The sequence below is a fragment of the Myotis myotis genome, unplaced genomic scaffold (assembly GCF_014108235.1).
Source record: "Myotis myotis isolate mMyoMyo1 unplaced genomic scaffold, mMyoMyo1.p scaffold_m19_p_11, whole genome shotgun sequence".
NCBI lineage: Eukaryota > Metazoa > Chordata > Mammalia > Chiroptera > Vespertilionidae > Myotis > Myotis myotis.
Window position 1 is genome coordinate 66,855,571 of NW_023416315.1, and position 13,085 is coordinate 66,868,655.

The 13,085-nt window shown below is 46.1% G+C and overlaps 1 protein-coding gene across 1 annotated transcript; it reads left to right on the forward strand.

The window, feature by feature from the left end:
* The first annotated feature begins 3,248 nt into the window (after positions 1-3,248).
* On the forward strand, positions 3,249-6,228 carry TMEM229A (transmembrane protein 229A). Its single transcript, XM_036328800.1, has one exon. The coding sequence runs from the start codon at positions 3,984-3,986 to the stop codon at positions 5,118-5,120; it is 1,137 nt and encodes a 378-aa protein (XP_036184693.1). The 5' UTR covers positions 3,249-3,983; the 3' UTR covers positions 5,121-6,228.
* Positions 6,229-13,085: the final 6,857 nt, after the last annotated feature.

Consider the following 13,085-nt stretch of genomic DNA (forward strand, 5'->3'; position numbering starts at 1 on the left):
GATGACCCCAAGACACCAAGGGCTGTTCTCCTAAGTCTCAAATCTCTCCCTGGTCATGCTGGCTACCCCAGTTCGGACGCGGCTAGTCCAGGAAGGCCAGTGTTAGCTCCACTGAACTACGACATCTCTGCAGACACGGTTACTCAGCTTTGTTCCTGCTGAGGTCAAAGACGCCGCCCTGAGAGGAACTTGACTGAATAATAGATTTAGACCTTTCAAAGTTTTCCTTGCATTTTTAAGAAAAGTTAAAACAAATAGAAGATGTGGGCCCTTAGAGTTTATTTTACTACTAGAGGCCCGGTGCACAAAAATTTGTGCACTCGGGGGGGAGGGGGGTCCCTCAGCCTGGCCACCTTCAGTCATGATCAGGGTAGGGCCGATTGGGGGGTTGGGGCACCGCCCCCTGTCACACTCAAGGCAGGGTCGATGGGGAGGTTGCAGCGCCACCCCCTGTCATGCACAGAGCAGGGCCCATCAGGGGGTTGGGGAGCTCCCCCCTGTCACGCACAGAGCAGGGCGGATCAGGGGGTTGGGGCTCTGCCCTCTATCACCCACAGAGCAGGGACGATCAGGGGGTTGGGGCGCTGCCACTCTCACACTCAGGGCAGGGCCGATGGGGAGGTTATGGCTCTACCCCGTCACACACAGAGCAGGGCCCGTGGGGGGCAGGGTTGGGGCGCTGCACCCTGGCACACACAGAGCAGGGCCGATCAGGGGGTTGGGGCACCACACCCTGTCATACACAGAGCCGCAGGGTGATCAGGGGGTTGGGGAGCTCCCCCTATCAGGCACAGAGCAGGGCTGATCAGGGGGTTGGGGCGCCTTCCCCTGTCACGAACAGAGCAGGGCAGATAGGGAGGTTGTGGCCCCGCCCCCTGTCACACATAGAGCCTCAGGGTGATCAGGGGGTTTGGGCGCTGCCCCCTGTCACACTGATCCCGGTGCAGGGAGGCCTCTCAGCTCCGCTGATCCCGATGCTGGGAGGCCTCGCGGCTCAGCTCATCCCTGTGCTGGGAGGCATATTACCCTTTTACTATATAGGATAGAGGCCTGGTGCACGGGTGGGGGCCAGCTGGTTTGCCCTGAAGGGTGTCCTGGATTAGGGTGGGGGTCCCCACTAGGATGCCTGGCCAGCCTGGGTGAGGGGATGATGGCTGTTTGCAGCTGGTCACACACCCTTCAGGGTGGGGGTCCCCACTGGGGTGCCTGGCCAGCCTGGGTGAGGGGCTGAGGGCTGTTTTCAGGCTGGCGGGTTACTGAAGCTCCCAACTGCTCCTTTTTTTCTTTTTTTTTTTATTCTGGGCCAGCTTTAGCTCTGACTCCAGCTCTGAGGCCTCTGCTGCTGAAAGCAGGTATCTGGTTTGTTTCGGTTCTATAATCGAAACACAGTATCAACTCCAGCTCTGAGATCCCGGCCGGCTGAAAGCAGGTGTCTGGGGTTTTGTTTAGCTTCTATACTTGTTACAATGTTTCTTAAACAGCAGGCTCAGAGTCTGGCAAGGCAGGTGGAGAACGTTGGAGTCCTCTGTCACTGAAGCAAGCAAGCCTCATGTTAGTTTCAAGCTGCCTGGCTGCCGGCTGCCATCTTGGCTGGCAGTTAATTTGCATATCTCGCTGATTAGCCAATGGGAAGGGTAGCAGACGTATGCTAATTACCATGTTTCTCTTTTATTAGATACGATTTGAAAACAATTCAGGCTTAACCTTGGAAATTAGTGTATGCACATTGGGATGGCTGTATTTATGCTATTATCGTGAAGAGCTTTCCCTTGTCTGAATAGCAATGATGGAGAAAGACTGCATTTGTTTTTAATACCTGATAAGTTGGGCCCAAGATTGGGTTTCTTTAATAAAACAATAGCTCAAATGTTTATTTGAAATGTTTTAATTGGTAGGTACTACCAGCTGTTCACAATTAGCTATTAATAATAATCATACTTTGGGGAACACTCCATGCTTAAGTGTTGCTATTCATAGAGAAGAACCCATCAGGAGTCCCCCAAATTTATAGGACACTAGGACCCAGTTTTTATGAGACATAGTTTATTAAACAGTTAAAATAATAATAATAATAATAATACGTAAATAGGCTTTACACAGATATGATATCAACTAGATTATATACCTTAGAGAATGAATTTTATAATCCTACATTTTACCAGTACATACAGCATCTCGTATATAGTAGGTGCTCAAGAAAATGTTACATTATTATTTCTCTTCATTGTGCCTGCTCAGGCGCTTGGGCAGCTAACTCCGTCTCTGTTTTGCAGCAGGTTTGGAGAGCTGGTGCTTCTGTAGCTAGCATGATAACATCCTCCACTGACTTTTAACAGCTGCCAAAGGAAGTCTGTAATAAACCACATGTCAACAATGCTATATATATTTTTAAAAAATCAGTACTTTGACCTTATACGAGTGTTGATATCCCCTTAATTTTTCTCATATCTAATTTACAGACAACTTAGAAACCACAAATTGAACAGAAGGAGTTTAAGAAGCAAGGAGAGGAGGTTGCTGTAGAAATAGGGAATTGCCTCAGAAAATTTATTCTCAGAGAAGAAAAAAAAATGTGCTTAGCCATCAAGGAAACATCTGGAAACATCTGATCTCCTTATCTAAGAGCAGATTAGAATTGTTACCTAGTTTCTGCCCAGACATGACTTTTATTGGGCAAAGGGGGGGTTGGAGGGGGCGGGGCAGGGGGTAGGTATTAGTATAATTGAACTCTAAGATTCGTTCCAATTCTAAGCCTGATTTAGAAATTGGAGAAAAAGTGGAGCCCAAACACACCACAATTCTGGATTCCCCCATCCTCTCCACTTCAGAAAATAAAACATCATCCTCGCCCTCTATTCCACTCTTCATTTCTGGGGTGACCTAGTTCTGCAAGGAGGAAGAGTAGCCCTGGGGCGTGGCCCTGTAAGCAAAGGTACTGTTCTCGCGGTGAGGCCCCACCCCAGCCTGGGCAAAGCCTGGGCCACTGCATTCATTCTGAGGGACTTTGATCTCTGCCCTTGGCCGGCGGTAAACTAACCAAGGAAAGCCGACTGGCCTGGGAGACTGAAAAAGTAGACTAGGCCCCGAGGCAACATTTCAGATGCAGGGAACCCTGGAGTGGGCAGGCTTGGAGCCTCCTGTTTATTCTCTGGGCCTGGGACACAGCTGGCTTTGCATGAGGACATGAAATAGGACCATAGCTGGGTCTCAGGCCCGGCCGCTAGTCTGTGGCACTTGGCCACGCGTCTCCACCAGCCAGGCCCTGGCGCTGGCTTTGGCGACACCGGGAACGCCAATCAGCTCGCAGTCGCACCTGTTAGGTCGCTCTCCACCCGGTGCCTCCGCCCCAGCGACCGCCTCCGCCTCCGCCTCCGCCTCCAGCGGGGCCGGGCCGGGCCGGGCCGGGGGCGGGCTGCAGAGTGTGGGAAGAGGCCGACCGCCAGGGCCGGGCCTCCTCCAGGGGACCCCAAGGGACTGAGCGCGGAGGGCTGGGACGGGGAGGGGCGCCCGAGCAGGCGGGAGAGGTGTGAACCGGCCGAGAGGGCCGGGAGCCGGGGCGTCGCCGCTCGCTTTACGCTTTACTGAGCCGGAGGCGGAGGCGGCGGGCGGGCTGAGCCGCAGGGAACATGGGCTTTGCACCAGCCCCGACATTGCTCCTCGCAGCCCCGGCACCGCCGCCGCAGTCCCTCCCCGGGCCGCGGCGCCTGTTAGGCCGCGCAGGCTGAGCGCGGGCGGCACCCCGCCCCGGGCTGGAGGGGAGGGCGCAGCGGGGCGCGCCGGGGACTCCGTGCACCGGGAGGCCCGCGCCTCCCCCGAGCGCAACAGCTCCCGCTGCCGCCGGGCCGCGGCCAGGACGGAGCTCCGCCGCGCCCCCCGCGGGCCGGCGGCGACTGGGAGGCGGCCCGGGGCTGGGCTCCTCGGCTCCGCAGCCCCAGGCTCCCGGCGGCGGCGTGGGATCGGGCGCCGCGGCGGCCTCGGAGCCCATGGCGGGCAGCGACGCGGACGGCAGGGGGCCGGCGCGGAGGGGCGGCGCGGCGCGGCGGACGGCGGGCTCCGGCGGGCGAGGGGGCGAGGCCGCCGCCGCCGGCCGCCCCGAGCCGCTGTCCGCTGCTGAAGCGGCGGCCGAGGGGACCGAGCTGCCCGCCTGGATGCGCCTCTACTTCTACGGGATGCACGGCATCACCCTGGACGTGCTGGTGTCGTCCGCGCGCCGCTTCGCTCGCAGCCCCGACCTCCGGATGCTGGGCTTCTCCTCGCCCTACCGCTGCCTCCTGCACCTGCTCACCCACTTCGCCCTGGAGAAGGTCTACCTGCAGCGGCGGCGCTGCCCCAGCGCCTTGGTCTTCAATTTCCTCCTCTACCCGCTGGCGCACGTGGGGCTGCAGACCCTGGCGGCCCGGGCGCTGCTGCTCAGCCTGGGCGCCGGGCCGGGCGGCGCGGGGGCGCCGGGGGCGCTGGACCTGGCGCTGCAATACCTGCTGGCGCTCTACCACTCGCAAGTGTTCCTGCGCCGCTTCCTGCGCTTGCGGTGCCGGCGGCAGCTGCAGCCGCGACCCGGCGCCGCCCCTGCGCCTGCCCCGGCCCCGGCCCCGGCCCCTCCCGGCGTCCGAGCCCCCGCGGCGGCGGCGGGTGGCCGGCGGCGACGCCCCCGCGGCCCCCGGGGCACCGAAGGCGTCCCCAGCAAGGGGCTGCCGGACCTGCTCCGCTTTCTCTTTTACGGGATGCACGGCTTTCTGGATGAGATCTTCTTCACCTTCTTCTTTGACGTGCTGGGACAGGGGGACCGGGCCACCAGCGGCCACACGTCGCTCTGGTCCTTCTTCATGTACGGCAGCTGCAGCTTCGTGGTGGAAAAGCTCTATTTCTACCTGCACTACAGTCGCGGCTGGAGCACCTGGCAGCGGGTGCCCATCTATGTGATGTTCATCTACCTGTGGGAGCTGTCCTGGGGCCTGGGCCTGCGCGCCTGTGGCGCCTGCTCCTGGGACTACTCCCACTACCCGCTCAATTTCATGGGCCTCATTACCCTGATGTATTTGCCTGGTTGGATATTCCTTTGCGTGTACCAGGACCTGCTTTCCAACGCGTTGTGGCGAGTGCAGTACATGCCAGCGGACTAAAGCAAACCGGTCTCTGGATTCCCATCCATGAATGCGATTTATTTTTACACGTTTAAAACGGAGTGGTCTTCTTGGCATTTTAGTTTTCATGAGTTGTACTAAACTCTTGCAGCAAATTTCATCTTATCTTTTCGTTTTTCTGGCTGTTTGGGACCCGTGCATGATACCTTACTTGGAAATATTACTCAGAGTACTAACTCGTCCATATTATAAAAACCCTCACAAGCCCAAACATCGGGAAGCTGTAGGATTCACCTGTGTGGGCATAGGTGGCTGATAACTCCTGTATTTTTTTTTTTTTTTTTTTTTTTTTGGTGAGGAAGTTCTTCAAATCAGAGGCCAGTGATTTTTACCAGATTTAGCAAAATGTTGTGGTTTAATGGTGTGTTTACTTTCTTTTTAATCCAATTTCACTTTAATTCCTTGCCATATTTATCGAAGACTGCCGAAATCCAGTGTCTTGTACTCCTGAAACTACAGTTCATAGCTCTTAAGTGCCTCCCTTCTAGCCTACAAAGTGGAAAGAAACTGACTAATGTGAAACCATCCTATGAACTGATGTTTAAATAAGTCTTTTCTAGCAACCCCAGCAGGTGACACTGTGTTAAGTGTTTGATCTCCATCCGGGAAATGATGGTTTTCCAGCGTGAGTTAGCCTTAAACTCCGAGGTTGATCAGATCCTATGTTATCTGTGGCTGTCCATGTTTGTTACTGTGTAATAATGTAAAATGTTTACCTTACATGTCCAAGGGCCAAGCCAAATTATACCATCCTCAGTAGTGTTCAACCCTTAGGGGCCTTTCTCCGTGGAACTTCAAGAATAGAAACAATTCCTTGAAAGAAAATGAACCTCAACGTTCGCCCTAATTGCATTAGGCCTACCTGTTTTCTGCATATTTCTGCCATGGCTCACTTGTAAACATTTTTTTTTTTTCCTTCTGGGCCCACTCAGAGTTCTTGGGCGAAGCCCGGTGTGTAATTCAAACTATAAATCGATAGTGTTTTTGGTGACTCATTATTAATGTCTGCAAGTTCCAAAGTTAAATGAGATGATGTAAACCATTTAAAGAAATCATGTCTAATCTATTAAACGTGTATTTAAGGTTGTTTGCTGTTTTTATTAAATGTTTAAAAAAAAAAAACAAGTAGAGCCCTAACCGGTTTGGCTCAGTGGATAGAGCGTCAGCCTGTGGACTCAAGGGTCCCAGGTTCAATTCCGGTCAAGGGCATGTACCTTGGTTGAGGGCACATCCCCAGTGGGGAGTGTGCAGGAGGCAGCTGATCAATGTTTCTCTCTCATCGATGTTTCTAACTCTCTATCCCTCTCCCTTCCTCTCTGTAAAAAAATCAATAAAATATATAAAAAAGGAAAAAAAAGAAAATGAATAATCTTATAAGATAAATAAATAAATAAAATAAAATAAACAAGTAGAATTGAGTATGGCTCAGCTGAGGATGACTAATAGCTTCTCAGTTTTCATTATAAACATCATTAGGAAAACTTACAGTATGTGCAAATGAATGGTTTCTTATCCAAATTGTTAGCTTGCCTATGCTGTGAAAGGGAACTTCTTCCTTTTCTCAAAAATAAAAACCAACAAAAAACAAACACTTTTGCTATAGCAGTAAAGATGAATATTTCTTTAGATTTGATTAAGGCAGACGTAATTGTAAGAATATATTATTTTAATCCACTATGAGGTTGTGAGCTAACTTATAAGTAATGCTATATAATCAACCCCACCCGTGATATTGATCATGTCAAACTGATTTTTTTAGTCAGTCAAAGCTGAGTAGAAATGTAACAGTAAGCACAAATGTTTTCAGAGAGTGAAAGTCATTTTATGATACTTGGTCATGGGTAAAAGATTCCTGAAAACCATGAGGGGGAAAGTGTAAGTGCAGACACTAAAGTTAGGCAGATGCTGAGCAAAATATTTGTAATTCAAGTGTGACACATGGGCATAAATCCGAGTTAACCAAATCCACGTCTTCTGAAATTCTTGCTACATGTACATCTTTGCCCTTATGCCCTTCACAGGCTGCTCCTCAGCCCTGCTTACCTGCTTACCAGCCTTCTCAGGGTCTGTCAGGACCTGGGAAAGCCTGCTACTGTTTGCTTGTGAGTGATCATCTTATTTAATGGAAAGTCAAGGTTTTCATTCATTCCATTCACTCAAGAAGTAGCTAGAGCACCTGTTTGCTGGGCTCTCGCTTGGACTCAGATACAGCAGTGACCCAACGCAGACAAAATCTCTGTCCTTATAAAGCTCACTTTCTAGTGGTTTTCTTTATATGAGATGATACTTATTTGCAAGGCTACTGTTTTAGTAGTAAACTCTGACGGCAACTGTTATGAGGGCTTTCATCAGGCCAGCCCCTGGCAAAAGCCTTTTAACTGTCTGCAAGTTTTACAAAGAGCTTGTTGATGTGCGTGTATTCAGGGAGGGATTGCTCTGTCCCTTAACTCCGCACCTTGCTCTGGACATATCATTCTGTGTTTACTCAACTTCTCACAAGTGAGGTTTGACTACAACTTTGAACCTTCAAAGACAAAGCAGGAAAAGATATATGATACATTTTAAGTAAAGATATATAATCTTAATTAAATATATCCATACCTATATTAAGGTCATACATATATATGCACATATACACACATTTACTTAAACCTCTAATAACCCTCCTTTTACAGATGAGAACAGTGAAAATGAAGTCCATAGATGTTAAGTAACTGCCCAAGTCATACAGCTACTGAACATTTAGACTTGTGCCTCTGTCTACTGACCACAGTGACTTGGGGTCTCCTATGGGCTTCACCTTACAATCTGTATTACTCTTCCCTCCCCTATCGCAGATGCACGGGCAGCTGCAGAAAAGCCAGACACTAGTAGCAAAAATACTCTTTCATGTTGCCTTTAATTATTTTTGGAGATATTTATTCTGAGTTCTATTAAACACCTAGACTCTAAGAAAGTTCTTAATAGAAAAACATAAAGAAGTAACAAAATGGTTTTCCCTCCATGTTTAACTTATACAATGCTGAAATTTCTTACTAGAAGTGCTTTAAATTTTAAATAAGCTCTATTTTAGTTCTGAATCTAAAGAGAAATACAACCTTTAAAGTTTTTCATGCTAACAAATACAGAAGTTCCTATGTTATGCGAAGACTCCAATCAAGTTGATATCCCATTTCAATATTTCATACATTTCAGTGACTTCATGTAATTAACTTTGAATATTTTATTATAAATATTTAACATTTTGTATTTCAACTCACCAAAAAACAGCTTAGAAAAATATGACCTGTTCTATGTTATTTAAAAAAAACCCAAAAACCCCCACACATTTCTAATTGATTAATTCTACCCCTTTTGGGGGAAAAAAATGTCTACTATTTTGAAATAGTCTCTGTTGACATAGCGGACCTGGTCCTGTTTAATAAGGATGGTGAAGAAGAATTTGTTAGGCTGCTTTAGTTCCTTCTCCACTTCCAAAATACACTTAAAAAATCAATATGCTTGGACAGGGAGTTATACTCATGATATGGGCTTAAAATGATAAATAAATCATTGGATTGGAAGCTTTTTAATACGATCAATTTTTGCTCATATTAAAAGGCATTAAAACCCTTTGCCTTTTAAATTAATTTTAAATATATTACCCTCAATATATTTCCCAACAGTGCTGAGTGGAACAAAGCTGCTTTACTGAAGGAAAGGAGAAACACCCTTCACCTCCTCCCATCACAAACATGCCTCTGCTAATGCTGAAGGGAAACACGGCAGGAAAAGATGGGTCTGTTGTGTTGCATTTTTTTTTTTTTTTTATGTTCTTAGATTTGGTATCAGAGGAACCAACAAAAACAGCAATGTCTGTGTGGACTTTTATTCATTAGAATTGGCCATATTCTTACTTCGACACTAAGGTATGAGACATGACACAAACAATGGCTTCCAGTCACTAGTAACCCAAATTGTAATTAACCTGGGATGTGTAGACAAAATATATTTTTTCTTCTTTTTAAATATGTTTTTTAATATTTTTCATTATTGATAATATTACAGATATCCCATTTCTCCCCCTTTCCCCCCTCCTCTCAACTCCTAACCCCTCTCCCCCAGGTCTTCACTACCCTATTGCCCATTTCCATGGACTATGCATATAAGTGTATCCTATAGAATAAAGAGGTAATATGCAAATTGACCCTCACTCTAACACACAAGATGGCCACCCCATGTGGACACAAGATGGCCAGCAGGGGAGGGCAGTTAGGGGGGACCAGGCCTGCAAGGAAGGGCAGTTGGGGGGACCAGGCCTGCAGGGGAGGGCAGTTTGGGGGGACCAGGCCTGCAGAGGAGGGCAGTTGGGGGCAATCAGGCTGGCAGGGGAGCAGTTGGGAGTCAATCAGGCTGGCAGGAGAGTGGTTAGGGGGTGATCAGGCTGGCAGGCAGAAGCAGTTAGGGGCAGGCAAGCGGTTGGGAGCCAGCTGTCCTGGATTATGAGAGGGATCTCTGACTGCCCATTTAGGCCCGATCCCACCAGGCCTAAACAGACAGTCAGACATCCCTTGAGGAGTCCCAGATTGGAGAGGGTGCAGGCTGGGCTGAGGGACACACACACCACCCCTGTGCACGAATTTTGTGCAACAGGCCTCTAGTAAGTATATAAGTTCTTTGATTTATCTCTTCTCATCCCCCACCCCACACTGAGGTATGTGCGTCTGTTCCATGCCTCCCTGCTTCCTGTCTTATTTTGTTGGTCAGTTTGTGGTTCATTAGCTTCCACAAATAAGTGAAATCATGTGATACATTTCTATCTCAGTTTGGCTTATTTCACTTAGCATAATATTTTCCAGGTCCAACCATGCTGTCCCAAAGGGTAAGAGATCCTTCTTTTTTACAGCTGCAGAGTATTCTATAGTGTAAATGTCCCACAGCTTTTTTATACATTCATCTGCTGATGTGTATTTGGCTGTTTCCAGATCTTAGCTATTGTCAACAATGCTGCTATGAACATAGGGGTGCATACATTCTTTCTGATGTCTGTTTCAGGTTTCTTAGGATATATTCCTAGAAGTGGGATCACTGGGTCAAACGGAAGTTCCATTTTTAATTGTTTGAGGAAACTCCATACTGTTTTCCTTGCATTCCCACCAGCAGTGAACTAGTGTTCCCTTTTCTCCACATTCTTGCCAGCACTTGTTGTTTCTTGATTTTTTTATGATAGCCATTCTGACAGGTGATAGTTCATTTTAGTTTTAATTTGCATCTCTCTGTTGATTAGTGATGTTGAATATTTTCATATGTCTCTTGGACATCTGTATGTCCTTTTTAGAGAAGTGTCTATTTAGGTTCTTTGCCCATTTTTAAATTGGATTGTTTATCTTCTTGTTGTTGAATTGTATGAGTACTTTATATATTTTAGATAATAAGCCCTTAGCAAATGTATCATTGGCATATATGTTCTCCCATTCAGTAGGTTCCATTTTCAATTTGATGGGGGTTTCTTTTTTTATTTTTTAATATATTTTTATTGATTTCAGAGAGGAAGGGGGAGAGAGAGATAGAAACATCAATGATGTGAGAGAATCGTTGATCAGCTGCCTTTTGCAAGCCCCCTACTGGGGATTGAGTCCACAACCTGGGCATGTGCCCTTGACCGGAATCAAACCCAGGACCCTCCAGTCCGCAGGCCGTCGCTCTATCCACTGAGCCAAACCAGCGAGTGTGATGATGGTTTCTTTTGCTGTGCAGAAGCTTTTTATGTTGATGTAGTCTCATTTGTGAAAGTTTCCTTTATCCTAGGAGATGTATCCATAAACATTGCTGCATGAGATATCTGAGATTTTACTGCCTATGTTCCCCTCTACTATTTTTATGGTTTCACGCCTTACATTTAAGTCTTTTATCCACCTTGCGTTTATTCTGTGTGTGGTATAAGTTGGTGATCTAGTTTCATCTTTTTGCATGTGGCTGTCCAGTTTCCCCAGCACCATTTATTGAAAAGGCTGTCTTTACTCCATTGTATGTTTTTGCCTCCTTTGTCAAATATTAATTGACTGTAATGGTGTTGTGTCAATTTCTGGGGTCTCTATCCTGATCCATTGGTCTATATGCCTGTTCTTGTGCCAGTACCAGCCTGTCTTGGTTATAATGGCTTTGTAGGATAGTTTGATATCCAGTATTGTGATCCCTCCTACTTTTTTCTTCTTTCTCGAGATTTCTGCAGCTATTTGGATTTCTTATGGTTCCATATAAAATTTTGAAATATTTGTTCTAGCTCTTTGAAGTATGCCATTGGTACCTTAATAGGGGTTGGTTTGAATCTGTAGATTGCTTTGGGTAGCATAGACATTTTAATGATGTTAATTCTTCTAATCTATGAACATAGTATATGCTTCCATTTCTTTGTATCTTCCTCTATTTATTTTTTAAATGTCCTATAGTTTTCCAAGTATAGTCTTTTACTTCCATGGTTAAGTTTATTCCTAGGTATCTTATTTTGCTGTTGTTGTTGTTGCAATGGTAAATAGGATTGCTTTTTCAGTTTCTCTTTCTGAGCATTCATTATTGGTATATCAAAATGCCATTGAGTCCTAGCTGGTTTGGCTCAGTGGATAGAGTGTCAGCCTGTAGACTGAAGGGTCCCAAGTTTGATTCCAGTCAAGAGCATGGTGCCTGGGTTGTGGGCTCAATTCTCCAGTAGGGGCATGTAGGAGGCAGCCAATAAATGATTCCCTCTCATCATTGATGCTTCTATCTCTCTCTTTTTCTCCCTTCCTCTCTAAAATCAATAAAAATATATTTAAAACATAAATGAAATAAAATAAAATAAAAATGTCATCGACTTGCAGATGTTGATTTTGTATCCTGCTACTTTGCTGAATTCATTTATTAAGTCTAGTAGTTTCCTGGTGGAGTCTCTGGGGGTTTCTATGTACAATGTCATGTCATCTACAAATAATGACAGTTTTTACTTCCTCCTTTTCAATTTGGATGCCTTTTATCTCTTCTTGTCTGATTGCTGTGACTAGGACTTCCACTACTGTGTTGAATAAGAGTGCTGAATAAGAGTGGTGAAAGTGGACATCCTTATCTTGTTTCAGTTCTTAAGAGAAACGCTTTTAGTTTTTGCTCATTGAGTATTATGTTGGCTACAGGTTGTCATATATGGCCTTTATTATGGTGAAGTATTCCCTCTATTCCCACTTTGCTGAGAGTTTTTATCAAAAAAGGAGGTTGAATTTTGTCTAATACTTTTTCTTCATCTATTGATATGATCAGGTGATTTTTATCTTTCAATTTTTTTATGTAATGTATCACATTTATTCAATTGCAAATATTGTACCAGCCTTGCATGCCTGTAATAAATCCCACTTGATCATGGTATGTTAGCTTTTCAATATATTTTTGAATCTGATTTGGTAATATTTTGTTGAGGATTTTAGCATCTGTGTTCATCAGGGATATTGGCCTATAATTTTCTTTCTTTGTAGTGTCTTTATCTGGTTTTGGAATTAGGGTAGTGCTGGCTTTGTAAAAAGAGCTTGGAAGTGCTCCTTCCTTTTGAATTTTTTTCCTCTTTACATTTTTAACATATTTTTATTGATTTCAGAGAGGAAAGGAGAGGGAAAGAGAGAAAGACACACAAATGATGAGAGAGAATCATTGATCAGCTGCCTTCTGCATGCCCTACACTGGGGATAGAACCCGCAATCTGGGCATGTGCCCTGATAGGCAAGCAAACTGTGACCTCCTGGTTTATGGTCAATGATCAACCAGTGAGCCACACCAGCTGGGCAAGGATATTTTTCGTAGAGATTTTTTTAATCTAAACATAAAGAGAAGATAAATATAGAGGATTTTTATTTGATTTAAAATTATTTTTGCAGAAATGGTCAAACATATCAGACAGGAGAGAGAGATTGGTCTTTTACAATTTAATTTATCTTCTTACCTCTT